The sequence below is a fragment of the Phascolarctos cinereus genome, unplaced genomic scaffold (genome assembly GCF_003287225.1).
Source record: "Phascolarctos cinereus isolate Bilbo 61053 unplaced genomic scaffold, phaCin_HiC Scaffold_3;HRSCAF=262, whole genome shotgun sequence".
In the NCBI taxonomy this organism is placed as follows: Eukaryota; Metazoa; Chordata; class Mammalia; order Diprotodontia; family Phascolarctidae; genus Phascolarctos; species Phascolarctos cinereus.
In genome coordinates, this window is record NW_027555736.1 from 71765988 (window position 1) to 71793277 (window position 27290).

The 27290-nt window shown below is 41.6% G+C and overlaps 2 protein-coding genes across 2 annotated transcripts in view; one reads left to right on the forward strand and one right to left on the reverse strand.

Moving 5' to 3' along the window:
* Positions 1-32: 32 nt before the first annotated feature.
* Positions 33-19019, forward strand: COX15 (cytochrome c oxidase assembly factor COX15). Its single transcript, XM_020997013.2, is given in 10 exon segments — positions 33-290; positions 1468-1658; positions 2460-2582; positions 3284-3309; positions 3312-3469; positions 5299-5466; positions 13733-13814; positions 14720-14874; positions 15591-15704; positions 17998-19019. Coding segments are annotated over 10 exon segments (1299 nt in total). The 5' UTR covers positions 33-140; the 3' UTR covers positions 18130-19019.
* Positions 19020-21611: 2592 nt separating this feature from the next.
* The window catches only part of ENTPD7 (ectonucleoside triphosphate diphosphohydrolase 7), a 39296-nt gene continuing 33617 nt past the window's right edge, over positions 21612-27290 (reverse strand). The window contains 1 exon segment of the mRNA XM_020996876.2: positions 21612-27288. Coding sequence (XP_020852535.2) covers positions 27215-27288 — 74 coding nt within the window. The 3' untranslated portion in view covers positions 21612-27214.

Here is a 27290-nt window from a genome sequence, read left to right on the forward strand (position 1 = left end):
ACCCCCTGCGACGGGCTCTGCGCGGCCCCGGAAGTACTTTTCTTCATGGGGAGGAAACCGGCGTGGGGCGACTAAGGAAGTGTGTAGTGCGGTGGTGATTTTGAGGGACTTGCAGCCGGTCCAGCTGCAGTCACGTCGCGATGCTGCAGTTACTCTCTCCTTCTCTAAAAGCGGTGTTGGGGAGTCCAGGGGTCCGGCTCCTGGCTTCTAGGGGGGCTCCCCGGGTACGGGCGCCCCTACAGGGCTCTCCGAGGATCAGAGCTAGCTTAGGAAGAAGTGAAGGGTCTCGGGTCAGTCAGGGCGGAGAGGGGGATGAGGGCCAGCGGTGGAATGGGCCCGGGAGCCCGAGGTCGTATTGGAGGGGCATCCCTGGAATGTCCTTTTATTCATTGCCTGTTTTGTTATTGTCCTCATTCCGCCCCTCCCCCCATTACTTTGTATCTGTCTGTGTACATGTTGCCTGTCCCCCAATAGAAAGTAAGTTCTTGAGGATCAAATGGGATAATGTATGTAAAGCGTTATGCGAACCCCAGAGCGCTATGCGAATGCTAGATACCGTTGTTACTCTGTAGAGCTGGTTTTGAAGTCTGGAAGACCAGGGAGCAAATCACCACCTGTGTCCGAGTCAGTTTCCTCAAATGTAAAATGGGAACAATAATAGCACTTAGCTCACCGGGTGGTTGTTATTTCTTCTTTGAAGTTGTTGTGTCCCAGGTCCTGACACATATTAAGCTCTTAATAAATGCATTCTTGAATGAATGAATACAGGGCATTGTGCTTGGTTCTAGGGAAGACACAAAGATAAATGAAGAGAATTTTGAGTTAAAAGATTGAATTAGGAGGCCTGGGCTCTAGTCCCAACTCAGCTACTTACCAAGCACAGCACTTGGAGCTTAATATTGACTAAATGGATGAATGAATGAATGTATACCCTTTGGAAGTCATAAGCTTTCTGAGCCTCAGTTTCCTCATCTGAAAAATGAGAGGAATGGACTGAATGATCTTTAAGATTTCTTCTAGTGATATATCTTGTAATCGTAATGGCATGTGATTGAGTCCCAGCTCGGACTTCATAGGATCATAGAGTTCAAGATTTAGAAGGGGGCTCAGTTCCAGTCCACTTATTTTATGGTGTAGAGGAACTGAGTTTTAGACAAGTCCAGTGACTTTCCCGGTTCTACATAACTAACAAGTATCTGATGTAGGACTTGAATCTGGATCTTCCTGATTCCAAATTCAGCTCATATTACCCCTGAGTTGTGAAGAAAGCCCTTTGAAAACAATACTGCTATAATTTGTGAGTTTGATAAAATATGTACCCCCTGTCCTCAAGGAATTTGTAGCTAATAAGAATTAGACATGGCAATATGGTAGAAAAGCATAGTGCATACTAAGGGTAAAGGTTTAGCATATTAGAAGGTCTTACCTTCATACTAAAACCATGATATTTCTTCCCTTGGTCCTTAGTGTGGTTGCCATTATGGGCAAAAGCTCCCTCTCCTGCAAAGACAGCACAGTACTCTGTCTGAAGTAGCTTTGCAGTCTGGAAGCGGGGCAGTGTCTGCCCCGACAAAGGCTGCCAATCGGATTATGGGCCGTTGGCTCTTGGGCTGCAGTGCAACAGTAGCAGGAGCAGTTATTCTTGGTGGAGTGACTAGGTGAGCAATCTTGAAATGAATTGGGAGCCTCATCATCTGCCATCCAGTAAAAGAAGGCACCTGTAATTCTGATGGGGGGGGGGCAGCTAGGTGATTCAGTGGATAGAGTGCTGGGCCTGAAGTCAGGAAGACCTGAGTCCAAATCCAGCCTCAGATATTTACTAACACCTTGTGACCACAGCTAGCAGCAAGTCATTTAACCCTGCTTGCCTCAGTTTCCTTATCTGTAAAATGAGTTAGGGAAGGAAATGGCAACCCACTTCAGTATCCTTGCCAAGAAAACTCCAAATGGGATCACAAAGAGTTGGACACAACTAAAATGACTGAACAACAAATAATTCTGATGTTTTACAAAAGCACAATAATGCAGAGTGAAAAGGGCACAAAATTCAGAAACAGGATATGGGATACTGCCACTAATCTGGGCAAATTATATCAACTCCTTGGGCCTCAGTTTCCTCATCAGTCAAATGAAGGAGTTGGACTATATGATCTCAGGCTCTTTTCAGATCTGAAATTCTAAGCCTTTAAAAATACAGAATGATAGATCTCATAGGAAAACTTGGTATTGCTAGTCAAAGACTGGCAGGAAGAGAAAGGGAAAGATGAGAGAAAAAGTGGGAAAATGTGTGCCTGATTTAAGGAAAATTATGAAAAAAAATTATCAGTGAGAGGAGGGAAAGCAGAATGTTATCCTTGGCAAGGTTAAATTCAGATATTTATTCCTTTAGTCTATAAGTAATGGAGTGAGTAGATTTCTTTTAAGATCTTAATAGTATCCATTTCTCTTTTCATCTTAAGATTGACAGAGTCTGGGCTGTCCATGGTAGATTGGCACTTGATAAAGGAGATGAAACCACCCACAAGCCAAGAAGAATGGGAGGCAGAGTTCCAAAAATATCAGCAGTTTCCAGAATTTAAAATGTAAGCACCATAATTTGAAAATAGTAACAAGCACCAAATGTTTGTTGGGTGGAATTGAATTGAGTTTATTGAGTGGAAGTATGTGGGAAAACAAAAAATGAATCCCACAGGAGCATCCTAATCTGCCTTATTTTTTTATTTATTTGTTTGTTTGTTTGTTTGTTTTTGCTATTTCATTACCTATAATCAAATATTTCAAAATATGTGATTCTCTTTGTTATTGTCTGGTTCTGATAGGCTTTGTGTGTTCTCTTGGACTATACCTGAAACTCCAGGTTGGTATTTTGGTCACTGAATAGGATATTCATTTGAGGAATGCCAGAGTAACACTGAAGATACTGAATTTTCCTAAATGTATGTAAAATGCTGTTTGTGTTGAATGTATCAGCAAATGAGAGACTAGGTCAGCAATTTTACTTGGCTTCCTGGATTCTGGAAGTTAAACTTCTTAGTGCAGCTTGATTTTGTGTAAACACACACACACCCCCCCACACACAGCCGGAAGTAAAAATCTCCCATTGACAAATAAGATACACTGTAATGTTTGCTCTCTTTAGCAAGGAACAACTCCTGGCTTCAGGAAAAAAAAAAAGATATTTCCTATTTTGTGAGGCTGTGCAATTGTACCTTTGTTTTATCATGTTAAACATAACTAAGAAAATATTTTCTTATTCTCTTTTAATGATTTCGCTCTCACCTAGCTTGAACCATAACATGACCTTGCCAGAATTAAGTTTATTTGGTACATGGAGTATTCACACCGAATGTGGGGACGGATTGTGGGCCTAGCATATATCCTTCCCACTGTCTACTTTTGGAGAAAGGGCTGGCTCAACCATGGCATGAAAGGTCGTGTTCTTACCCTCTGTGGCTTGGTCTGTTTTCAGGTGAGTTATACAAGATTCAAAGATTCTTAGAAACATCCACTTGAACTTACAAATCAACCTGTTTTTTGACTAAATAATGTTTTGTTTCATTGTTTCTAGGTCCCTTCAGAATTAGAAAGCCTTTCCTAAGTATCATAACTATTTCTTTGTGCCATTAGATTTCCTCTAATAACTGGGGCTTGGATTGGATAATCCTCAGGTCCCTTCCAATTGTGGATGTATAATCCTTATAACCCTAGAATATTTTGAAGTTGTGTCAGGATGGCGTTGGTTAAGAGTGGAGAGCCTGGAAAAGGGGTTTTACCTTAAGGTGGTAACAAGACATCCAAGTAAAGTAGAGAGTTAGCTGAGCAATGGAAAGTCGGAGTAGTCAGTCCTTCCATCAGTAAACATCTACTGTATGCCAGTCACAGTGCCGAGCACTGGGAATAGAAAAAGAAAAAACAGGCCCTGTCCTCAAGGAGCTTGCAATCTCCTGATGGGAGACTACACAAAAGGAAGCTGGGGAGCAGGGGGAAGAGGAGGGGGATGGAACATGATGACAAAGGCCAGAAGAGTGAAGCTAAGTGGGAAATTAATTGATTGCTGGCCTGGGTGCCCTCCTTAAATGGAGGTTCTGAGAGGAACTCTCCAGTCAAGGGGAGGGTCCCCAGGGCCAGGGGGAATGATAACGTTTAAGTTTCAGGACTGAATTGATCTTGCAGAATGATGAGAAGAATGAGAGTAGTTAGTGAAGGCCAAGTCCTGAGGAGTGCAGACAAGTGAGAAATGAAGACAAATAGTGATTGAAATTGTATATGTTAAGTTCCTGAATGAAAAGAGCTATAGAAGACTCCCCACAGTTAATGGGTAGGGGAATATAAAGCTTGAAAGATGAGAGGCAGAAGTATAGTGTCCCTGGAGCTGCAGAAACATAAGTCCAGAGCAATGGAGAAGTCTAAAAGGAGGTAAGGGCATCAGGATTAGCCTGCTGAGAGACAGAAGATGGAAGAGGAGTTGGAGAAGGCAGAGGGGAAAATGACTTTTTTCAGAGTAAGAAATATGTATGTTAAAGACAGAGGGGCCTAGAAAAGTTCCAGAAAGCCTCTAGGAGTATAGGAAGGGCAAATCACTGTGTGATTTCCCCTTTACCATTTTTATATACACAAAAGTAGTTTAAAATTAACACCGACAGCTACCTTGAAGGGAGAAAGAAGTCACAAAAAGGACCTTTTGGAGTCAGAGAACCTGATTCAAATCCCTGTTCTGCATGTATGACCTTCATTTAGCCTCTTTGCTTCTCAGTTTCCTCATCTATAAAAGGAGAAAGTTGGATTAGTTGATCTCTAAGAGCCCTTCCTATTTGAAATCTGTGATCCTGAGATCTTTTGCACTGGGGGGGTGGGAGGTAGATGAGCAATGGCGGGGTGTTTATATTACAGCCCTGGCCCTCTTTAGTACCAGCTAGGGAGCCACTTCACAACTAGAACACTATCCCTTCAGATCACTGGAGCTGGTGATTGCCCTGGCTTTGATGCCAGAGCAGAAAGGGATAAAGGTAGAAACAAAGTCCCTTGGATAAGATAGGACCTAGAGCACATTTGGAGCTGTTAGATTTTCAAAGTGTGAGAGCAGAAATATCCTGAAGCTACTCCACAAAAAAATGGATATTGGGGGAGGGATTTGTCAAGCTGTGGGAGGGGGTAAATACCAATTTCTGGAACCTCAGGGACATGGGAGGACACTATTTATTTAGCCTTAATAAAGTTAGATTATTTCCCTTCAAGATGTGTAGTTATGTGGTTAATTTGAATCATGTTGTATCTCACTCTCTCTCCATTTGTTGTTAGGGACTGCTGGGATGGTATATGGTGAAGAGTGGATTAGAAGAAAAGCCAGATTCTCATGACATCCCTCGAGTGAGCCAGTACCGCCTGGCTGCTCATTTGGGCTCAGCCCTTGTCCTCTATTGTGCCAGCTTGTGGACTGCACTCTCCCTCTTGCTTCCTCGAGACAAGGTAAAAGGTAGTCTGCATTCCACAGACAGCTGTGACGTCTACTTGTATTCTGCAGTGATAGTGGTGTCAGGAAATATTCTAGCTCATTGAAGATTTAGAAATTATTGAACGGTGGATGATGGTTGACCAAATAAAGTTTTCCTTATAATGAAGTCTACCGATGTTTTAGAAACAAAGTGTTGCCAAGAATGAAAGGAATGTTGAATTCTGTGACCTAAATAACTCATGTCATAGAGCGCTGCATGAGTTTTGGAAGAGACCTAGAGCAAAGTCACCCAAAGGCAGAATCAGTTTAAGGGCAGGACATTTTATCAGCATGCCAGTGTACAGTGGAGTGCGTTGAAGATGATGAGAAAGTTTTAAATAATGAAGTTGGAAGAAGTCTCATGGGAGCAGTGCCTCTTTACCTTTTTTGAGTCCTGCATCCCTTTGGCAACGTCCAGGAAAGCCTTCAGACCACTTCTCAGAAGATTGTTTTTAAATGCATCAAATAAATACATAGGATTACAAGGGAAGTGCAGTATGTTTAATTATAGTTAGGTACAGTTTTTAAAAAACAAGTCCGTGGGCCTCAGGTTAAGAACTCCTTCACTAAAAGACCAAACCCTAGGCTCTCGAATACCCAAAGGAAGAAAGATAAGGCAATTCAGACCAAAGGTTATCTGTGAATGTAAGGTAACATAGAATAAGAATAAGAAAATATAATATTATATAGAATATAATAGATATAATAATGTATATATATCTAATAATAATATAATAAAGCAGATTAGGATGTTCCTATTCTTATATAAAATATAATAGAGAAATAAGAATATAAAATAATTATATATAATTATAATAAATATATTTAGTAGAAAATATAAATAAATAAAATATATTTTGAAATAAAAATAATTTATAATACACATAAATATATAACAAATTATATATTATATAAAATATAATAGAGAAAGCAGGGGCAAGGGTACAAGTGGAGTATTAACTTTTTCTTTTGGTAAATTTTTTATTCATTTTAAACTTCACTACAAAACGAGGGAAAAAAACCATTTCCACGTACACAGCAGAACATAAGAGAGGATTCAATATAAAACCATAAATTTCCATTTCAAGAAAACCCATATAATAGAGGATTAATTTTTGAGAGTAGAGACACCTCTTCTGATTGGTTTGTTCAAGAAATATTGATTGATATAGAAGAGAAGAAAGAATGGATAGAAAAACCTATCTAGAAGCGGAGAGGAAGAAGGATGGGGTGTTCACATCTAATTGCCTTCCTCAGGACTAAATGAGCGAAAGAATGGTGATCACTGACAGCATAGTGTCGTTGGGAAGATGATCCGTTGTCTGGAAGTGGAATGAAGAGCTGAGTTTTACGATTGACTTTACTGAAACAACAAGAAGCATTTGTTGAGTGCCTGCTGTGCCAGGTGCTGGGGCCACAAAGACAAAGACAAACCCATCTGTGCCCTCAAGGAGCTTATGTTGGGCGAGACAACAGAAACGATATAAATATGTACAAAATCAATGCAAGAGAATTTTTGGGAGGAAGTACCAGAAGCTGGAGAGATCAGTTAAGGCTCTATACAGGAGACATCGTTTGACTTGAGCTTTGAAGGAATGAAGGATTATAAGAAAGTGCTGAGAGCTTTCTGGGCCGGTAGCCTGTGCAAGGCACAGAGGAGGACTAAGGCCAGTTTGGCTGGACCACAGAATTTGTAAAGGGAGGAATGAAGAAGCCTAGAAGGGTATACTGGAGCCAGGTTGTAAAGGATTTTAAATGCCAAACAGAGGAATTTATATTTGATCCTAGGGGGAATAGAGAGCCACTGAAGTTTTTTGAGCAGTGGAGTGGTCACACCTGTCATCTAGGACTATCATTTTGGCAGCTGTGTGGAAGATGGATTGGAGAAGGGAGAGACTTAAGGCAGGGAGACCAAGAAGGAGGTTTTTGTATTAAGTCCAGACAAGGTGATGAGGGTCTGAACTAGAGTGGTGGTTCTGTAAGTAGAGAGAAGGGGAAAGATCGAAGAGATGTGGAAGAATTGACAAAGCTTGGCACCTGTTTGGATATGAGGGGTGGGGAGCGTGGAGTTAAGGATGACTCCCAGTTTGCAAACCTGGGTGATTGGAAAGATGATAGTAGCCCTCACAGAAATAGGGAACCTAGGAAAAGACATGGAATTGAATGAATGGAATATAATGAGTTATTTTAAGCCGGAAATGCCTGTGGCATTTTCAGTTTGAAATATCCAGCAGGCAGCTGGTGATGTAAGATTGGAGCTCAGAGCGGTATAAATAACTCTTCAGGTCACCTTCGAAGAGATGCTTAAACCCATGGGAATTGATGAGGTCACCAGAAGAGACTGAAAGAAAGAAGAAAATAAGGCCCAGGGCAGAGCCTTGGAGTCCATTCAACGGGACAGGACGTACATGATGCAGCAAAGAAATCCAAGGAGGAATCAGAGGTAGGAGGAGAATCAGAGTCATGAAGGCAAAGTCAAGAGAGCAGAGTCCTGAAAACCCAGAGCAGAAAGCATACAGGAGGAAGCAGTAGCCAAAGCATCAGATACTGCAGAGAGGTCAAGAAAGAGGAAGACTGAGAAAAGGCCATTGAGTTTGGCAATTAAGTAACTTTGGTAACATTGGAGGGGACAGTTTGAGTTGAGAGACTCCTGTGTAAGCCTGATTATAAGGGTCACTGAGAAGTGGGTGAGGGGGGAAGTGGAAGGCACCAAGGGTAGACAGCTTTTTTAGTTTGGCTGTGAAATGGAAGAGATATGGGATGATAGCTTCAGGAGATGGTAGGGTTAAGTGAGGGTTTTTTTAAGGGTAGAAGAACACTGGATGTATCTATAGTTTTATGAACATGTACAGGACAAGATGAGGTATGCGTGTGTGTGTGCACGCGCGTGCGCATGCTTTGCAATGAATGAGTCTTCAGAGTTGCTTTTTTTTTCTCATTCTCATATTGAAATTAATTTGTATTGCCTGAGCATATAGCACCTGATAGTTGGGAAAGGCTGCACATAAATGTTTTGAGTGTCAATGAAAAGCCAGCCTATAATTAAAAATTTTATACAGTCTACATTTGGATGATTTTATTGCTTTCCTACTTTTCACAGCCCAACCTAGAGGATGAGTAGTCTACCCTTGCTGCCTTCCTTAAAATCCACCCCCTCTTTATCATCTATAATCTGGTGTGTGGACCTTACCAAAACTGGATTCTAGGCACTTCCTAAGTACCTGGTCTTCTTCAGTTCTCACTCTTTAAAAAAAAAATCTCCTTTTTGTACGCTATTGAGTATTCCTTACTTGAAACCTTTTTCTCTTTTGGTGTCTGTGATACTTCTCTCATGGTTCTTCTACCTCTTAATCACTCGTTTTCTTTTCACTAACTAAATGTATTTTCCAGAGTTCTTTTCTCAGCCCCTTCTTTTCTTTCCATACTCTCCTCTTTCAGAGATCTCATTCACTAGTCCCTCAGCTGTCACTTTATGCACATCAGTCTTTATAGAGAATGATATGGGTGCACAGGAAGCTAACTAACTGACCATCCTAAGTTTTAAGACAAGAAAAAAAGAGCAGGAAATAGAGGGTAAAAAAATTTTTTTTGAGGCAGTTAGGGTTAAGTGACTTGCCCAGAGTCACGCAGCTAGTGAGTGTTATATGTCTGAGGCCGGATTTGAATTCACGTCCTCCTGACTCTAGGGCTGGTGCCCTAACCACAGCGCCATCTAGTTGCCCCTGAGGGTAAATTTAAAAGCATGGCACAGTCCTATAAGAATAGTGACAGGAATACTAAAATTCAGAATAAAGTGAGGTTGGTTGAAGACAACTAAAAACAACAAAAAGCATTTTTCTAAAGCTGTATTTGGGGGCAGCGAGGTGGCGCAGTGGATAGAGCACTGGCCCTGGATTCAGGATGACTTGGGTTCAGATCCAGCCTCAGACACGTAACACTTACTAGCTGTGTGACCCTGGGCAAGTCACTTAACCTCATTGCCTCACCAAAAAAAAAACTATCTAAAGCTATATTTGGAGAAAAAGAAGATTCAAAGGAGGAGACAAGAACATTGGGGTGGGAGAAGGCAGAGCTCCTGAGCTCTTAAATTGTTTCTCTTTTCTCTGCCAAGAGGAATAATCTTTAGATTGCAAAGAACAAAAGCAAAATTGGAAAGTGAAACTCAGAATAAGTAGGAAGCTAGCAAGAGATCCTCTCTCTGCCTCTGGGTGAGATCAAGTCACTAGGCTCAAGTGGACTACATCTCAGTGTCCTGAAGGAATTGACAAATAATTCAGCCAAACCAGTGATGGTGATCTCTGAAAGATTATGGAGGCCCCTACTGCCTCCACAGTGCTGGACATGGGTAAATGTTACTAGTTTTTAAAAGGCAGGAGAGCGGGATCTGTAGACTACAGGTACATGAGTTTGGCTTTGATTTCTTGTCTAGGTTGGGTAATCAAAGAGATGGGTAATGAGCATCTAGAATTGGAAGCAGTGATCACTTAGAGACCATGTGGCTTCCGTAAAAATTGGTCATACCAAATAACCTCACTTCTCTTTTTTTTTTTTGGACAGATTACTGAACTTATATATTTATATACATATATACACACACACATATATGTACATATATGTGTGTGTGTATATATGGGTAAAGCTGTAGATATAGTTTACTTAGATTTTAGCGAAGCACTTAACAAATTCTTTCATCTCACATCTCATCACAAAGAGATAAGGGCTAGGTGATAGAACAATTAAATAGATTTGGAACTGGTTTAATGGCTGGAAACCAAAAAGCAGTTATTAATGGTTTTATGTCATATTGGAAAGAGATCAAGAGTGGAATGCCCCAAAGAGCTGACTGTGGTATTTAACATTTTTGTCAGTGACTTACATATAAGCATGCTTATCAAATTTACAGATGACACAAAGCTGGGAATAGCTAACACACTGAAAGACATGATCCCAAAACAGCCTAGAATGTTAATCCTCATCTAATAATTTTGAATTTAATAGAGATAAATATTAAGTTTTAAACTTTGGATTTTAAAACTTAGCTTTGTAAGCATAAGATGGGAAATGTGTGGCTAGACAGCAGTTTACCTGAAGAAGGTCTGGAGGTTGAGTAGATTACAGGTTCTTTATAAGTCAGAACTGTAATATGGCAACCATTATTGCTAATGTGACCTTGGTCTTCACTAAGACAAGGCATAGCTTCCAGGAATAAGGATATGATAATACAGTTGCTATTGTGCCCTGCTCAGACAGCAATTGGAATGTTATATTCAGTTCTGTGTTTTTAAGAAGGACACTGATAAGCTGGAAAGTTCAGAAGAGGAAAGCTGGAATGGTTAGGGTCCTGGAGATAATTTCATGAAGATTGGTTGAAGGAATTAGGAATGTTAAGCCTAGAGAAGAGAGGAAAGGAGAAATATTCGAAGAACTATCATGTAGAATGACAAATTAGACCTTTTCTCCTTGGCCATAAAGGGCAGAGCTAGGAACAATGAATAGAAGCTTAAATAAGCAAATTTAGGGTTAAGATAAGAAAAAAACTCCCTAACAATTAAAGCCAGCCAGAAGTAGAGTGCCCTGCATTGGTAGAGACTAGGTTCTCTCTCACTTGGGACCCTCAGTCAAAGTCTGGATGATCGATTATCAGATATGTTGTAGAGGTAATTTTTGTTCATATATGGGTTCAGGAACTAAAGCTGGAGAGATGAGTAAGCCATCATAGATCTGAAAGGTAATTGCCCATATGTATTAGGACCAAGGGGCAAAGTAGAGATATAAAGAATCCAGTGATCACCCCCAGAAAGGAAGCCCCAAAGGAAAAGTCCCAGAAGTGTCACAGCCAAAAGATATAGCTCCCATGTCAAAGAAAAAACCAGTACAGGTGTCCAGAAAGCAGCACAGTCAGGATCACTCAAGACCTGGCAGCTTCTCCAATAAATGAGAGATCTTGGAATATGGTATTCTATAAGGCAAAAGACAGACTTAAAATCAAGAATAACTTACCCTGTGAAGCTGAGTAAAATCTGCAGGGGGAGAAAATAGACCTTTAATGAGATAGAAGACTTTCCAGCATTAATGATGAAAAGACCACAGCTGAGTAGCAACTATAAAATGCAAACACAAGAGTCCAGAGAAACCAGAGAGGGTAGTTGGAAGGATGAGAAGAAATGTGTCTCTTCAGACATCAGTATCTTCAAAATGCATTAAGGGAATTAAAAAAAATTTTTTTTTAAAAGAGTACTTGAGAACAGATTAATGTTATTCTGTAGTTTTTAAGAAGGGAAAGAGAAAGTGGGTGCAGTAAAAGGAAGGTAGAAAGTACTATTTCTACACTATTCATGTCGAAAGCGGGAAGAAGGGGGTAGAACTCTGTGTTACTCATAGTTGGAGCAAGTGAAAAGAATATCCCAACATGAGGGGAGGGTGGGAGGAACAGGCACTGTATGAAGCTTGTTCTTATTTCAGGTAGACAAAGGAGAGTTGAACATACACACCTAGACACAGGGTTTGGTGTAAAGATACATCATACTCGTAGGGACGTATGGGAGGGGCATTTTCATTGGATTTCTCTAAATATAATGTCCAAGCTTTTTTTTTTTGTTTCCTCATTGTTCTCAGGGAATCGAATGATCCTTAAATCTCAGCCTGTTTTCTAGATCAGTTTTTTTTGTGTGTCAGATATGTTAGGATTTCTTCAATTTTTAAAAAATTTCTTGTTCTTTCATGGAACCCTAGGAATTGCTCTCATTTGCATTTCTTTAATTATTGGTGGTTTGGCTCATTTTTATATGGCTTTTGTTATCTTATATTTTTTACCACCCAGTGCTATCTACAGGGCAGGCAGGCCAGCTTTGCTGAGGTGCCAAGGCAAGGTACCCTGAGGGAGGGACAGAGGGCAGCGTGGGCCAGACACCCTCTGGACCAACCATCTCCCCTCTGACCCTGATAGAAATAGACCAGGATCCTAAGCCTAAGAGTCTTGGGAATATCCATGTGCTGGGCTTCTCGCCCAGTACCCTCAGCCGCCATCCTGGGCAACTGCTATCTCTGAAGATGTAGCCCGGCAGGAGCTACAGCCACATCTACTGAAGACCTAGAAAGGAATGCTCTTGTCCCCAAAGTCCTTGGCCCTGTCAAGTGGTCCAGTCTTGGAAATGGACACCATCTTATCAGTGGAAATGACAGAAAAGAAGAGGGATTAAAATCTGCTTTGTACCTTAAGGACCCATGAGGCTTTCCATCTTGTAGCTGAAACCTTTTATATTTGTTGTCTTCCCCTTTAGAATGGGAGTTCTGTGAGGGCCGGGACCATTTACTTTTCTATCCATATCCCCTACACTTGGCACAATGCTTTGCCTTTAGTAAGTGCTTAAGAAATGTTTATCTCATTCATTCATTTCTTGACAGAGAGGTGATGGAATCAGGGTGCAAAAAGAGACATATTTTTTAGATATGGCCACTGTGATGAGTGATTTTGCTTGTCTGTGCTTATTTATTACAAGGGATATTTCGGTTGTTCTTGCTTTTTAATTGGAGGAACAGTGGAGGAGGTGATGAAAGATCAGCAATAGTGATAACTCTCCCCACCCCCACAAAGGCTCTTGAAAGATTATTTAAAATGCACACAGAAGATGGGGCAGCTAGGTGGCACCGTAAGTAGAGCACCAGCCCTGGAGTCAGGAAGATGTGAGTTCAAATCTGGCCTCAGACATTTGACGGTAGCTGTGTGACCCTAGACAAGTCACTTAACCCCAGTTGCCTCACCAGAAAAAAAAATGCACAGAAGAACACCTAAGGAGGTTCAAAAGGAGCCACAGATAGGAGAGTTTTGAAAATAGAGTGAAATTGGTTATATACATTCTAAAAAAGCAAGAAAAATGACCCAAAGATTCACATGTTTCTTCTTTTTATGTTCTGCTGTGTATGTGGAAGTGCTCTTTAGGGGGGGTGTTTAAGTTCAGAATTTTTTTTTTAAAAGTTTTTATTTTACTCTGTTGGCACCTTGTCAGTGCTCACCTGGTGAACATATAACTTAACTCATCCTTGTTAAAGGCTAAATACTGGACAAAACAGCCTTATCGCTCAGGACAGATCTCTTCAAACATTGTAAAACATTTTAACCTCCTGCATTAGCCACTTAAATGCCTTTATTCTTCACTTTTATTTGGCTTTCAAAAAAATGTGTTGCCTGTTTTTAGATCTTGCAATGTCATTTGTCTCAGTGATTCATCTTATGTTGTACAGTTGCTGGAAACCCGTCAGCTCCAGCAGCTGAGGCGATTTGCTCATGGGACAGCAGGCCTGGTTTTCCTTACAGCTCTTTCAGGTATGAGTTATTGCTAGCAGTTCATGCTACCATCATTTCATCTTGGGATCCTCTCTGGATTCTTCATCTCTTCCTACTGTGTCCCACCTCCGCACACCTTCCATTTATCACCCTCCTCCTCACCTCTCCTCTCTCGCCGCTATCCTCTGCTGTCCAGGCTCTGTTTTCTCATCACCTTGATTCTCAAATATGATTTTGTATTTCTCCATCTTTAATTTACTAGTCTTTTGTCACATCAAAACATGATTGATGAAATAGCAGTGCTCTGAGGGATGTTTTCCTGAGAAAGCATTGCTTTAATCCCAGAGATGAGAGTGATACCCCATTTGCTCCTAGCTTCACTTTAACAAATCAATTTTGAATCTGTAATCCATAATTTTGTCTAAGCCTTCTCTAAATGTATTTTTCACACGGAGCACCATCAAGGGTAAAGATTATTTCATAATCATTTATACTGCCAAAGGGATTTACCTGAAGTGTAAATTTGGCCATGTCGCTCCTAATAATGAACTCCTGGGGCTCTTTATTGTCACTTGATTAAATATAAAGTCATTTGCTGCCGCCCAGCCCCAGCCTGCCTTTCTGATCTTCTTATACTCATATTATTCACCTGGCTGTTATTTTTTGTGCAATATATTATATAGGTGTGTACCTGTGATTTCCTCCATTCAAACAGGTTTATTTTTGTCTTTGTGCCCACAGAGCCTGGCACATAGTAGGTGCTTGACAAATGCCTATGGATTGATTACCAGAATACCTCTTACTTTTATTGTTTCTGTCTTGTAGCACCAGGATAAAAAACTAGCATATTTGTTTTGTGGTGGGGTGTTTTTAACATGTAAAAATATTATATTTGTTAGTTTCCCTCTTATTTTGAGTTTTTTAATTTATCTTGAACTATACAGGGGCCTTTGTGGCAGGCCTGGATGCCGGACTTGTATACAACTCCTTCCCCAAGATGGGAGAGCGATGGATCCCAGAGGATCTCTTTACTTTTTCTCCGGTCCTTAGGAACGTCTTTGAGAATCCAACCATGGTGCAGTTTGATCACCGAATCCTGGTATGTTTGTCTGAAAAGGAAGCTGGAAGTGCAGGAGCTATTTACATACCCAGTCCCACTCAGATCAGCACAAGATCTTTGGCCTGGTCAATTTCTGGCCTGGGATGGTTTGTCCCTCCTTAGACAGCCTAGTGTCCCCCCAGTCCCAAGGGCCCACAATATGAACACTCAAATTATGGTAGACATGCCCTTGGCCCACCAGCCACCACACCTGGCAGTTCAGTTCATTTCAACAAATATTTTTCGAGGGCTTACTGTAATCAAGACCCTGCTTAAGGCGCTGGGAATACAGATACAAAAACAAAATTCCCCACCCTCAAGGAGCATACATTCAAACATTTATTAAGCAACTGGTGTTTGCCCGGCACCGTTAGATGTAAAAAAAGAGAAAATCTTTGCCTTTGAAGGATTTACAATCTAGTGGGATATGACGTGAATTCAGTGGAATTAAGTTACTTGGAGGGGAATTATTATTTGTTATTGCTGTGTTCCCAAGGCCTAGCATAGTGCCTGGCACACAGGTGCTTAATAAGTGTTGAATAGAATTGAATGTGATATAAGATAAAATATGAAAAGAGTAAGGCAAAAAATAAAAATTAAAAGTATAATTGGCAAAGAGCTTTGGAATCTTCTTTTATTTCTGTAAAGAGTGTTTTATTGGGGAAAAGTCATTATTTCTTATGAGCAGCTCTGACCAGCTTCTTCCTTTCTTATAGGGAATCACTACAGTCACAGCCATTACTGGGCTTTACTTCCTCTCCCGGAGAATCCCCCTTCCTCGAAGGGCCAAAATGGCGGTGGCAGCATTGCTGACTGTGGCCTATGCACAGGTATTGACCACTTCTTTAATTAGCAAGGTATAACGGGGACAGCCCAGGATTGAAGGTAGAAGGGCTTGGGTTCAAATCCCAGCTCTGCTCCTAGTACCTTTGTGACCTTGGACAGATCCCTTCAGCTTTCAGTGCCTTAGTTACTCATGTGTAAGATGAGGGTGTTCATGTAAACGAGGACTAAGGACCCTTCCAGCACTTGGTCTTGTAATCCTATAATGACGATGGTGGTAATAATTGCCAGCATTTATGTGATACTTTACAGCTTCAAAGCGTATTGCCTATATGATCTCATTTAATCCCCACAACAAACTTGTGGCATAAAAGTAATATGGGTACTGTTATCCCCATTTACAGATGAGGAAAGTGAGGCTAGTGACAGCCCCATAGTCTTGCAGCTGGTGAGTGGATGGCCAGGGCTCAGATGCTGTGTTTGGTGTTTTTTTCCATTATGTCACATCTTTTAGTTTGAGCATGTCCTCGATGTCACCGTGTTCTGCTCACAGCTCAGAACTTTCCTGCCGTATACTGAGGAGCGGCAGAGATCTTAGAAATATAAATAGCTGGCCGATATGTGATAAACGATTGCCTCGTCTGAGGGCTTGTGAATGTTCGCTTCCATTAAACAACTGTTTCCCTGTAAAAATCTCAGCCCAGTTCTTGATCATGGCGTGGAGGTGATCCTAGCTTGTTATTGGCTCAGCAGGCCAATGTAGGTTTTACCAGACTGGATAGGCTTTGGGTGTGGGCCAGTGACACACTGGATGTGTTTTGTCTGGATCAGCCTAACTGTGTTTGGAGGGGCTTATTGCCTGGGTGGCCTACAGGAGAATAACGTTTTTATCTACAGAAATTCTCAAAGATTATTCAGATTGTGGAGGGCTCATGTGTAGATAGTGGGAGTAATTATGCTGATGAAATCATGGATCTTGAAAGGATTGATGGAAGTTTAACAGAGGGGATGACCTGGCTGGCTTTAGAGCTGGGTGAGTGAGACCCTGGAGGTCATAGAGTCCAACTCATAGCTGAAGAAATGAAAGTCCAGAGAGACCAGTGACTGGTGAAGGCCAAGGCAGGAAGGAAGAAGTAGAGCTGGGAATTGACTCCCATGTCTTGGGCCTTTTCCACCATGCCTTTCTGCATCCCTTTTGTCTGGATTTTTCCCTTGGACCAGGGATAATGCCTTGAACACAGTAGGAGCTTAATAAATATTGACTGGATACATGAATGAAGCAATGCTTTGGGCTGTCTTTCCAGAACCATCCTATCTTTTTTGATCATCTTTCCCTGATCTGTACCATCCTTTTTCTCTCCCTCTTTTTATCCTGAGCCCTCTGGCCTTATTTCCTCCCCAAGCTTTTTCCTTCTGTTATTTATCAGGGATCTATTGCCCTTTGCCATATTATGGTTCTTATAACTGGGGCCCCTCTTGAGAATCAGGAGCTAGAAACCTAGATTCCCCAACAATATCATGATGTGGAAAGAGCTTTGGAGTCAGAGAAACCGGGTTCAGATCATGTCTCTGATGTTTACTACCTGTGCAATCAGTCTTAGGCAAGTCACAAACCTAATTGGGCTTCAGTTTCCTTATCTATAAAATGAAGAAGTTAGATCAGATCACTTCTGAGGTCCCTTCCAGCTCTAAATCTAGAATTCAGTGACCCTGTGATCTTTTGTTTTTCAGTCATGTCCAGCTAACTAACTCTTTGTGACCCTGTTTGGGGTTTTCTTGGCAAAGATACTGGAGTGGTTTGCCATTTCCTTCTCCAGCTCATTTTACAGATGGGGAAACTGAGGCAAACAGGTTAACATGCCTTGCCCAGGGCACACATCTGTTAAGTGTCTGAGGCTGGATTTGAACTCATGAGGAGGAGTATTCCTTGGCTCCAGGTCTGGCAGTCTATCCACTGTGCCTACCCAATGGTTGCATCATAGATGTGACCACTGACAGATGCCACATTTTCACAAGACTTAACCACTCTTCTTTTCCCCAAAATAAAGGAGCATTTGGATTTTTGGCACTTTGATGTGTACCTTCCCTCCCTCTGATGTATCCTTTTGTATTCTCTGTACTAATCTGCCTTTTTACCCTCTATGTATTATAGCTTGATTATATGCTCTTAATTATTATGGAATATTTCTACTTTATTTTACATTTAACACTAATGGGAAAACAGATGGAAATTACAAAAGCTTATTTTATTTTGGCTAGCCATATTAAGTTTCTTTTAAAAATCACTATAGTTACTGTTGTTCTCATTTATTCATTGTGGTTCTGTTTGTTTTTCAACAGGTGGGCTTGGGCATTAGTACTCTACTAATGTATGTTCCAACTCCTTTGGCTGCAGTTCACCAGTCAGGGTCCCTGGCTTTACTCAGTGTTGCCCTTTGGCTTATGAATGAACTGCGGCGAATCCCAAAGTAATGCTCAGGGCAGCTACTTCTGGGCCACACCCAGGCTTTTGAGAACACTGTAGGGGGCATTGGGCTTCCCCTCCCGATGAATTGAGGAAATGATGTGGGGGATAGGTCAGATGATCAAGATGAAGTTACTGGGCTGAGGATTCTTTTTCAAACAAAACTATTCTTCACCCCTAAGGTGAATAGTGGTCACTTGCTTTTTAACATGGTTGTCTAAGAACCATCCGGGCTTTTAGGACTTTGATTCTTTTGATCCAGCAGTACCGCTGCTAGGTCTGTGTCCCAGAGAGATTTAAAAAATAAAAATAAGAGGAAAAGAACCTATTTGTACAAAAATATTTATAGCAGCTCTTTTTGTGGGGGCTAAGAGTTAGAAATTGAGAGGATGCCCATCAAATGAGAAATGGCTGAACAAGCTGTGGTATATGATTGTAATGGAATATTACTGTGCTGTAAAGAAATGATGAGCAGGCTGATTTCAGCCTGGGAAGACTTACATGAACTGATGCAAAGTGAAATGAGCAGAACCAGGAGAACATTGTACACAGTAACAGTGATATTGTACAGTGAAGATGTGAATGACTTAGCTGTTCTCAGCAGTACAATGATCGGAGACATTCCCAAAGGACTTATGATGAAAAATGTTATTTGCCTGCAGAGAAAGAACTGATGTTGTTTGAATACAGACTGAAACATACTGTTTTTCACTTTTTTTTTTGTTTGAGTCTTGCACAAAATGCCCACTGTGGAAATGTTTTACATGATAAAACTTGTAACCAGCTTGCTTACCATCTAAGGGAGGGAAGGATAGAATTTGAAACTCAGAACTTAAAAAAAAAGTTAAAAGTTGTTTTACATGCAATTGGGAAAAAAATAAAATATTATTTAAAAAGATGCTGATTCTGCTACAGTCTTACGGTAGATGGGGAAACAAAATGTGAAGTCTTGGTTAAAGAACTTCTTCTCAAGCTGCTCCTTTGCCCTCAGTGGTCACTGTTTTTGGCCCCCCAGAGAAGTAGTCTCTGTCATCGACATTTCCCTCTCTGGCACACAACCTCTGTCCTCTTGTTTCATTCCTCTGGGGCTCTCCTGGCTGAGCTGTTGATGATAGGTTAATCACGAAGAGGCAAAAGCAAACTGACTCAAAGTGAGGATGTGGCAGTATGACTTTGGGCAAGTCACTCAGCTTCATGAGGCTCCAGGTTTTAAAATGAGAAAATTATACTAAATGGTATCAAAAGTCCCTTCTATTTTAAAATTCTGTGTATGCTTACAGATAGGCACACTGCTAACGTATTGGCTGGCTAACGTATTATCTTAGGTAATGATGCTTTAGCCCAAATAAAGCGATAGTATTTTTAGTCAAGTGGGCTGGGTAGAGGTTCCTTAAAGAGTAAAGGATTCTGCCCACATCACAGTTTTCCCAAGAGTCAGCTGTGTACACACTCCCCCACAGACAGATTACCAGGCTAAACCAGAATTGTAGGGCTAGGGCTTGAACCTGAAATCTCACTGGTGCAGGGGAAACCTGGTGTGGAACTTCCCTCCACTGGTGGTACGGTGTCATGGTACAGATGTCAGCACCTCTGCCTTACTGCCTTGGGTGCCTGGAACCCTGAGAAGTAATGTGACTTACCCAGGGTCACATGGGTAGTAGAGGTTAGAAGCAGGACCCCTTCTTCAGGCCTTCCTGGCTGCAAAGCTCTTTCAACTTTGTCGTGTCTTAGTATGGCATTGTCCATTCCCCCCACCCCACCCCCCCCCCCGATGCCTGAGTGCCGAAGAGGACAGAGCCTAATGGGTGTGTTGGTTGGTGCGGGAGCACCGACTGGTTCTGGGCAGTTTGGAGCCTTTGTTTACCCGATCTCTTCATTTTACAGATAAAGAAACTGAGAGCCAGAGAGGGAAAGGGGCTGACCAAGTACAAGGTCATAGTTTGTAGCAAAACCAGGCCCAGAGCCCCAGTGTCCTGATGTGACTGCCAGCGTGGTGTCCTCAGGCTTGTTCGGTTCATGAGCGGGCTTTAGCACCGTGCTCCTCTATGTCTTACTTCTTCCCCCCTTTCCTGTTGCAGTGGTTGGGCTTTCCCTCCTTTCCTCAACCGATTGTCCTGTTTCAGGGTGTGTGTGTGCACAGCATGGTACAGAGGGAAGGGTGTGGCTTCCAGGTGGGAGGCCTAGGTTCCTTTAGGGGCTGATGCTTGCCACCCATGTCACCACGGCAAAACTACTTTACTGTCCTGGGTCTCAAGGGGTTGGACTAGGGGACTAGGCGCTGATTGCTCTGCCTTCTGTTTGACCCCTGAAATGACACTGATTTTGCTGTGTTCTTTTTCCATTTCCTTGGAGCCTACCTCTCCACTAGAATCTATTGTTTCCTTACTTAAAAAGCATTTATTGTTCTGATCAATTCTGTATTGTTTTAAGTTAATGTTTTTATTCTCCCCCTAGGTTTTACAGTTGTCACTGTGTGTAGTTCTTTGTTGGACTATCTGACTAGCCCAAACACTTTGGGTACCTTCCTTACCCATCCAGATTTTGTCCCAAAAATCTAGAGGTAGTTTATCGCTTGGTTAATTATGAAGCTCCTGTAGCAGAGCCAAATACCTTATTTCAAGGGCCCAGAAATGATTGTAGCAGCTAGCCTCCAAGGAGCTAACAAACTCTTTACTTGTGACTATTCCAAGAATGGAACAGGTGAAGGATCTGTGACTACATGGGGGAAAAGGAAGGTGTGAGTTTTCTAGCTGACGTGACCCTGATCTTGCAGGCCCCCGGCCCAGCCTTCTGTCCCACCTACACCCGTAGAAATGGAGGCCACTGAACTCTGTGGAAGGATCCCTGGTGGTGCATTATCTACACTCAGGCCAAGCAGGGGAGTATTTTGGACTGTGTGCTTGAAAAGCCTGCCCTGCAGGACTCTACCTCTCAGGAAGCTGCCTTTGTGGGAATCAAGCAGAAGCGCCTTCTTTGGTCACACACTTGGGCCTCGTTCATCCCTCAGTGGGCAGAGGGCAGTGTGACACTGTCCTGCTAGTCTGACTGTCCCAAGGGAACACCTGAAGTTAGTGGCAGATGCATTTGGCCTCCTTTCTCTTTAATCATTAGCTTGGGGCAGAATTCAGTGGGACAGGAGGGTCAGAACTACTGAAGAGAAATCAGACATGGGGGCAGCTAGGTGGTGCAGTGCATAGAGCACCAGCCCTGGGACAGGAAAACCTGAGTTCAAATGCAGCCTCAGACACATAACACTCACTAGCTGTATGACTCTGGGCAAGTCACTTAACCCCAACTGCCTCATATTTTAAAAAAAAGAAAGAAATCAGACATGGCCCCAGGGTTTGGGGTAGGAAACAGCACGTCCCACATAAAGGTACCCAAATATCTGAGCAACTGTGGGGATAGGAAAAAGTAAATACTAGGGATACAAAAGATCTATTAATTATGAACCTTTTACCCAAGACCTGGACAAAATCTTTGTCACGCATGAAAGAAAAGAAGTTTAATCTTGGTATTACTATACAACTGATTGCACATTAAACATGATTTCATAGCAAGCTTGTTTCCATTTAAATTGTTAAATTACATAAGATTTATAAGAAACCACTTATATAAATATAAAAATTGGAGCCAGTAGAAAAACAACTACCATAATGGCAAATTGTTGGCAAATTATCCTACCTCCTATTGCAGGGCCTTTGCACAAGTGGGGCCCCATATCTGGAATGTGCTTTCCCCCTCAGACTCCCTGCCTTCCTTCAAACCAGAGTCTGGGTCACACTTCCCTGACCCCCTCCCCCATCTCGCTCATTAGCACGCTGTCCTTGAAATTACTTTACACATATTTCCTATTTACATGTACATATATATTCTATCACCAGATGTAAACTCCATGAAGGGAAGGAAAAATCTGTTTTAATTACCTTAATAAAAGCTTACTGAATGTAATTCTGTTTGTATAAACTGAAAGGTATTCTTTTTTGCTTCAGGTATCCAGAAGAGTATTCCAACTATAAGGGCCAGTGTGAAGTGATGGGAATTTTATGCTTTATCCTATTGTCTTGCCCCCTCTTCTGGCGAAGATTTCTGAGCCATAAACAGACAGGAGGTGACCTCTGTTATTACAATTTGAGGATACCTGATTGTGAGTTTAGCACAGAAGGGAAGAAATGACCCAAAGAGGACATAGAAGTCCTAGATTTAGATTCAGAAGGCCCCGAGTTTGAGTCCTCAACTCAATACTAGTTATGTAACCACAATTAAGTCATTTAACCCCTCTGACCTTCACTTTCCTCCTCTATGATATGGGTACGATATCATCCATTTTTATAAAGAAAGTACTTTAAAAGGTTAGCTATCATGATAAAAAATAGACTTTGCTGTGGAGGAAAACCATGAGCTGGAGCAGAGGCAAAAGAAAAGTACTAGCTGTTTGTCTAAGCAGGGCAGATCTACTTTCTAAGCCCAAGGAGAGACCAAGCTCAAAAAGGTGAAATCCAAGTTAGACTTGAGAATAGTGTAAACAAAACAAAAACAGAAGCGTAGAAGGCCAGAGCTGGAAGGGGTTGGCCCTGGAATCATTTAGAGATGGGTGAACAGATCCACAGGCAGGGGTGACTCACCTGAGGTCACCCAATGAGTTAATAGGAAAATGGACTAAAACCCCAGGCCCCTGACTTACAGAGCAATGCATCAGCCTTACTGGGCTCCCTCCGATCTGTTTGTCATCGTTTTTCAGGGTATGACTAATTGCTCTTCGTGAAATGCATGGCAAATTTAAGTATAAAATGAACCACAATTTTTGGCTTTCAAGAACTGATTTTAGCAGTATTTTTGGATAATACAAAAGCCTTACAGACTCAAGTATTTGGCCATAAATGGCAATAAAACGAGAATGCAGTAGAGACTAACTCAGTGGAATTCTAAGCCTCAACTGTGGCTACTGCCACCTTACTTTTTAATCCAACTGAAATTAAGCTAAGTGACATAACAGACATACTCGCACAAAGAGAGGGAATCAGACAGTTCTAAACCTGCTTGCCAAGACACTAAAGGCAGCAAAAAAGAAAGCTGTTACTGGAAGCGTAGACGCCTTCTGCAACAATAATCCAATTGCTTAATGTTTTTGTCGTTGCTCTTCGGTTGTGTCTGACTCTTTGTGACCCCATTTGGGGTTTTCTTGGCAAAGACACTGGAGTGGTTTACCATTGCCTTCTCCAGCTCATCTTACAAATGAGGAAACTGAGGCAAACTTGCCCAGGGTCACCCAGCTAGTAAATGTCCGAGGCTGGATTTGAACATGAGCCTTCGTGATTCCAAGCTCAGTGCTCCATCCACTGCCCTATTGCTTAATGAGGTAGAGCTTATTACTCATTCGTCCTTCGATAATTTGGAATGTGACTAGCCTGGAAACACCTTAGATGATGCTGTTGGCTGAATGAATTACTGACTATAAAGGCAGGCAAATTCTAAAAATACATGCCTAATATTACCTACTTAGAGAATCATGAAACCGACTGAGAACAGCAGAAGCCAGTATGTGAGTTTTAGCTAAACACTGCTAATACTCTTATTTGTTAATAATGAAAATTATTCAGATGTGAGCAAAGCAGTTAAATGCATAGCAAAGGTAATTTTAGGCATTGAGGTATTCATGAAAGGTGGTAAACATACACCAGAATATATTATGCAAATGATACTGTTATAATCAAGTCTTGGAGCAGGGTGTGTCAATATATTTATTCTACTGGAATTGCCTGTAATGATTACTGTTAGAAATGATGTCTTCCCCATCGACTTAAGGGATTAGTATCTAAAAGCACCAAAGTGTCTCTTGCCCCAGCCCTCCCACTTGCTTAAGTTCTCAGACATTTTGGTCTGTAGACTAAAGACCCATGAAATTAGGTCACTGATATTAATGATGTCAGCAAAGACTGACATTATATAAGTAAATGACTATATTCCCAAAGGGAGGTAGGCCCACCAGGAGGGCCTAGGTTCATAATGGCTTCGTGACCCTGGGCAAATCTCCAAACCTCTCAGTGCTTTGGACAGCATTCTAAGTCTGAGTCGTAGAAAAAGTGCTGAGCTGCACTGGTAGAGGGGAGTTTCTTCCCCCAGGGATTCCCCATAAAAATGAAATCTCTGGTCCAGTCTCTATCCTTATAACATCTAATGGGCCACACTTTGAGAAATACTTCCCAAGAATCCTGAAAGTGAATTAGAGTAAAGGCAGAGCTGAGTAAGATGAAACACTTTCACAGGATACTTAACAAGCAAATCTAAAATCTTTCCAGACCCTTTAAAAACCCTTTTGTTGGCCCAAAAGCAGAGTTAGTAGAAGTAAGGACATTTGTGAGGGGTTAACAGTTAACTGCTCGAGCCTGTATTATGCCAAACTACTGAATATTCACCTTTTTTTCTGCTTTACCAAGGAATGAATATATAGACAAAAGTTGAAGAGCGAAAAGGATACATTGCATTTAATTATTCAAAATAAAAATCTGTTGTCCTGAGATAAGGAAAATGCCATTACAGCTTTTCTTACGAGGAAATATAATGGGATTTGACCTGAATCAGTAACAGCAGAGATCATATTAAAATTTGCAAGGGAAAAAAGTATTGAATTTGATGAAAGTATTTCTCTTCACAGGGAGAAAAATTCCAATTACAGATACCTAAGTAGAAGAAAAATGCAAAAAGACTGAAAGCTTGTGGTGGGGGATGAGAGAGTGAAAGCCACACTGTAGTATGCAAACCCAAATTATGGACAGGTCCTAAGAAGGGAACAAGGATAGCTCCGTTGTCAGGGAAGTGATGTTCGTCATGTGACTCTAAAAAGACCCCATCTGGAAGTTGACAAAGAGCCCGCAGAAAGAGCAAAGGAATGAAATGCAAGATAAAATGCCAATAGCAAATATTAAGTGTCTTTGGTAGTTTTAAGAGATAACATTTAGATATCTTCCTTCCATGCTTTCACACAATTTAAAGGTAATAACTTACTTGAAACTGAGAATATAATTGGTCCCAGACCTTGTAATTAAAAAACACATATTCAAAAAAAGCCAAAAACCATTTCCAATAACTCGATAATATGAAGGATAATTTACACAAAAAACCATGACAAAATGTACTCAGCCTAAGGAATGATCCCAGTGAAGTGAGTGCTTTCGTGTATTTAACAGCTCTTCCTTCTCTCTGTGCCCTTCCGTCCCCAAACACTTTCCCTGCTGAATGCGGTTTACTGGCAGCTGACTCGAAAGCGTTTGTTTAGTTCTCGTCTTGAAGTCAGCATTCCAAACATTGGGAGGCCGAGGTAGGAAAAAAAAAATGGAACTGGATTGGTGCCAGGTCACTACCCCACCCCCGACATATGTTTTTAAATGTCAACCAAACATGTTTTTACTTTAAAATATGAAAGCAGAAAAATGGGGGGGGGAGGGGAAGACAAAATTGGGATAAGGTAACCATATAGGCCTAATGTAGTATAGGAACATTTTCAAAGACAGCTATGGAATCTCCATATCGGATTCATTTAATATTTCCCTGAAGGAAATTCAGAGATCTTTGTCCTTCCCTAATAACTCAAAAATCACTTTGAGACCTGGCTGGAACCCTTTCATCGCCAGTTCTTACCAAGCAGGTATGTATATTTCCACCTTGTTTAATTTACAGATCTTTTCTTTACTCATGCTAAGTGAAAAGGGGACCAAGAGAAAAATTATGGAAAGGGAAAGTCAGAGTGGCTTATGGGGGGAAGATCAAAAGTAAAAAAAAAAAAGTAAAAACTGAGGGGAAAAAATCGTCAAAGGTTGTTGCAAGAATAGAAAAACCAAAGGCACCCAAGGAGAGTAGGTGAAATAGTAATTGTTCCATGACATCCCATAAAGGCTGGTCCCTTTGGCCCTAAAAGTCCAGTCTGATTATTGCTGCCTTGTTCTCTCTTTACTTCATGAAATGTTGATGGAGATGGGGGAGAAATGCCTTTTAAAGTTATCAAACTGGCCAGATCAGACTGTTTCCTACATGGAACTCTCTTTCTCCAGAAATTCTCGAAGGCAAAAACTATCAACAACTTTTTAAAAGACTTGACTTTTATTGCCCTTTCCCCAGAATTCTGCTATTTCTTTTCCTTTCTACACAAACATATACATCCCTTCTGACACTATATATCTATCTTGGCAATGAAATGAAGTGGCAACTTAGAACCCAGACCTAGAGGCTCAGAAATCCTAATTAAAAAGCCAAACAAAACCCAAGGACCTGCTCTGTCACAGCTTCCAGAGTCCTATAAGCACATGTAAGGCTCAAGAAGTAAAATAATGCCTAGAGTTAGTCCAGGGGTGGTGGACCTGCGGCCTGAGGGCCATAGGGCCATAGGTTCCCCACCCCTGCTTTAGCCTTGCCTGCAAATTGACATGGAAAAAACTGACCCATGCCAAGCAGACAGGAACAAAAGTCTTCAATGGAGCCCTTGGAACAGACATATCCCATTTAAGTCACGTTAGCAGCAAGCCTAGGCCAGAGTCTTAGGCTATCCCATGAGAGCTTCACTGCCAGGTAAAAAGAGAATTCATTGGTGTGATTTCAGTTGCCTAGAAGTTCTGCTGGTCCACGGTCACAAAAGATCCTTGGATCATTATTAAAAGCTGTGGATCTCCACATATGAGACTTCTCTGTTACAGAGAAAGAAAAGATTGCCATGCTTCCTAACATCTATTAGGCTTGGTATCAGATGTCTCAAGTTCCAGCATCCTCTTGCCCAATGCCACACTCCCTTCCTTACTGAGGGGAGTGGAAGCTGGGTATAGCTCATTCCTCCAATACCAAACCCTCCCTGATAAAGGGGTAGAAGCATACCCTGTTGGCACTGTTAGGTAGAGCAAGGCTGAGTGCCCTGTGTCAGCTCTATCACTTCACAGATTAGGTTATGGCTTCTCTGGATAGCTGGTCATGAGAAAGTGTGAGAACACAACACAAGAGTAGTCTCACAGATCATCGAAGCAGCCTCTGAGACAGGCCCAAGATGGGGCCAGGGCAGCCTGAGCTTCAGTTCTCTGGTTCTTGAGATGCTTTGATCCTGGAGCAGCATCATGGTCCCACCTGCACCCCGATGATGGGCACCACGTCTTCTATCCACAGCAGGTCTAAGGGGGCGGAGCTCTAG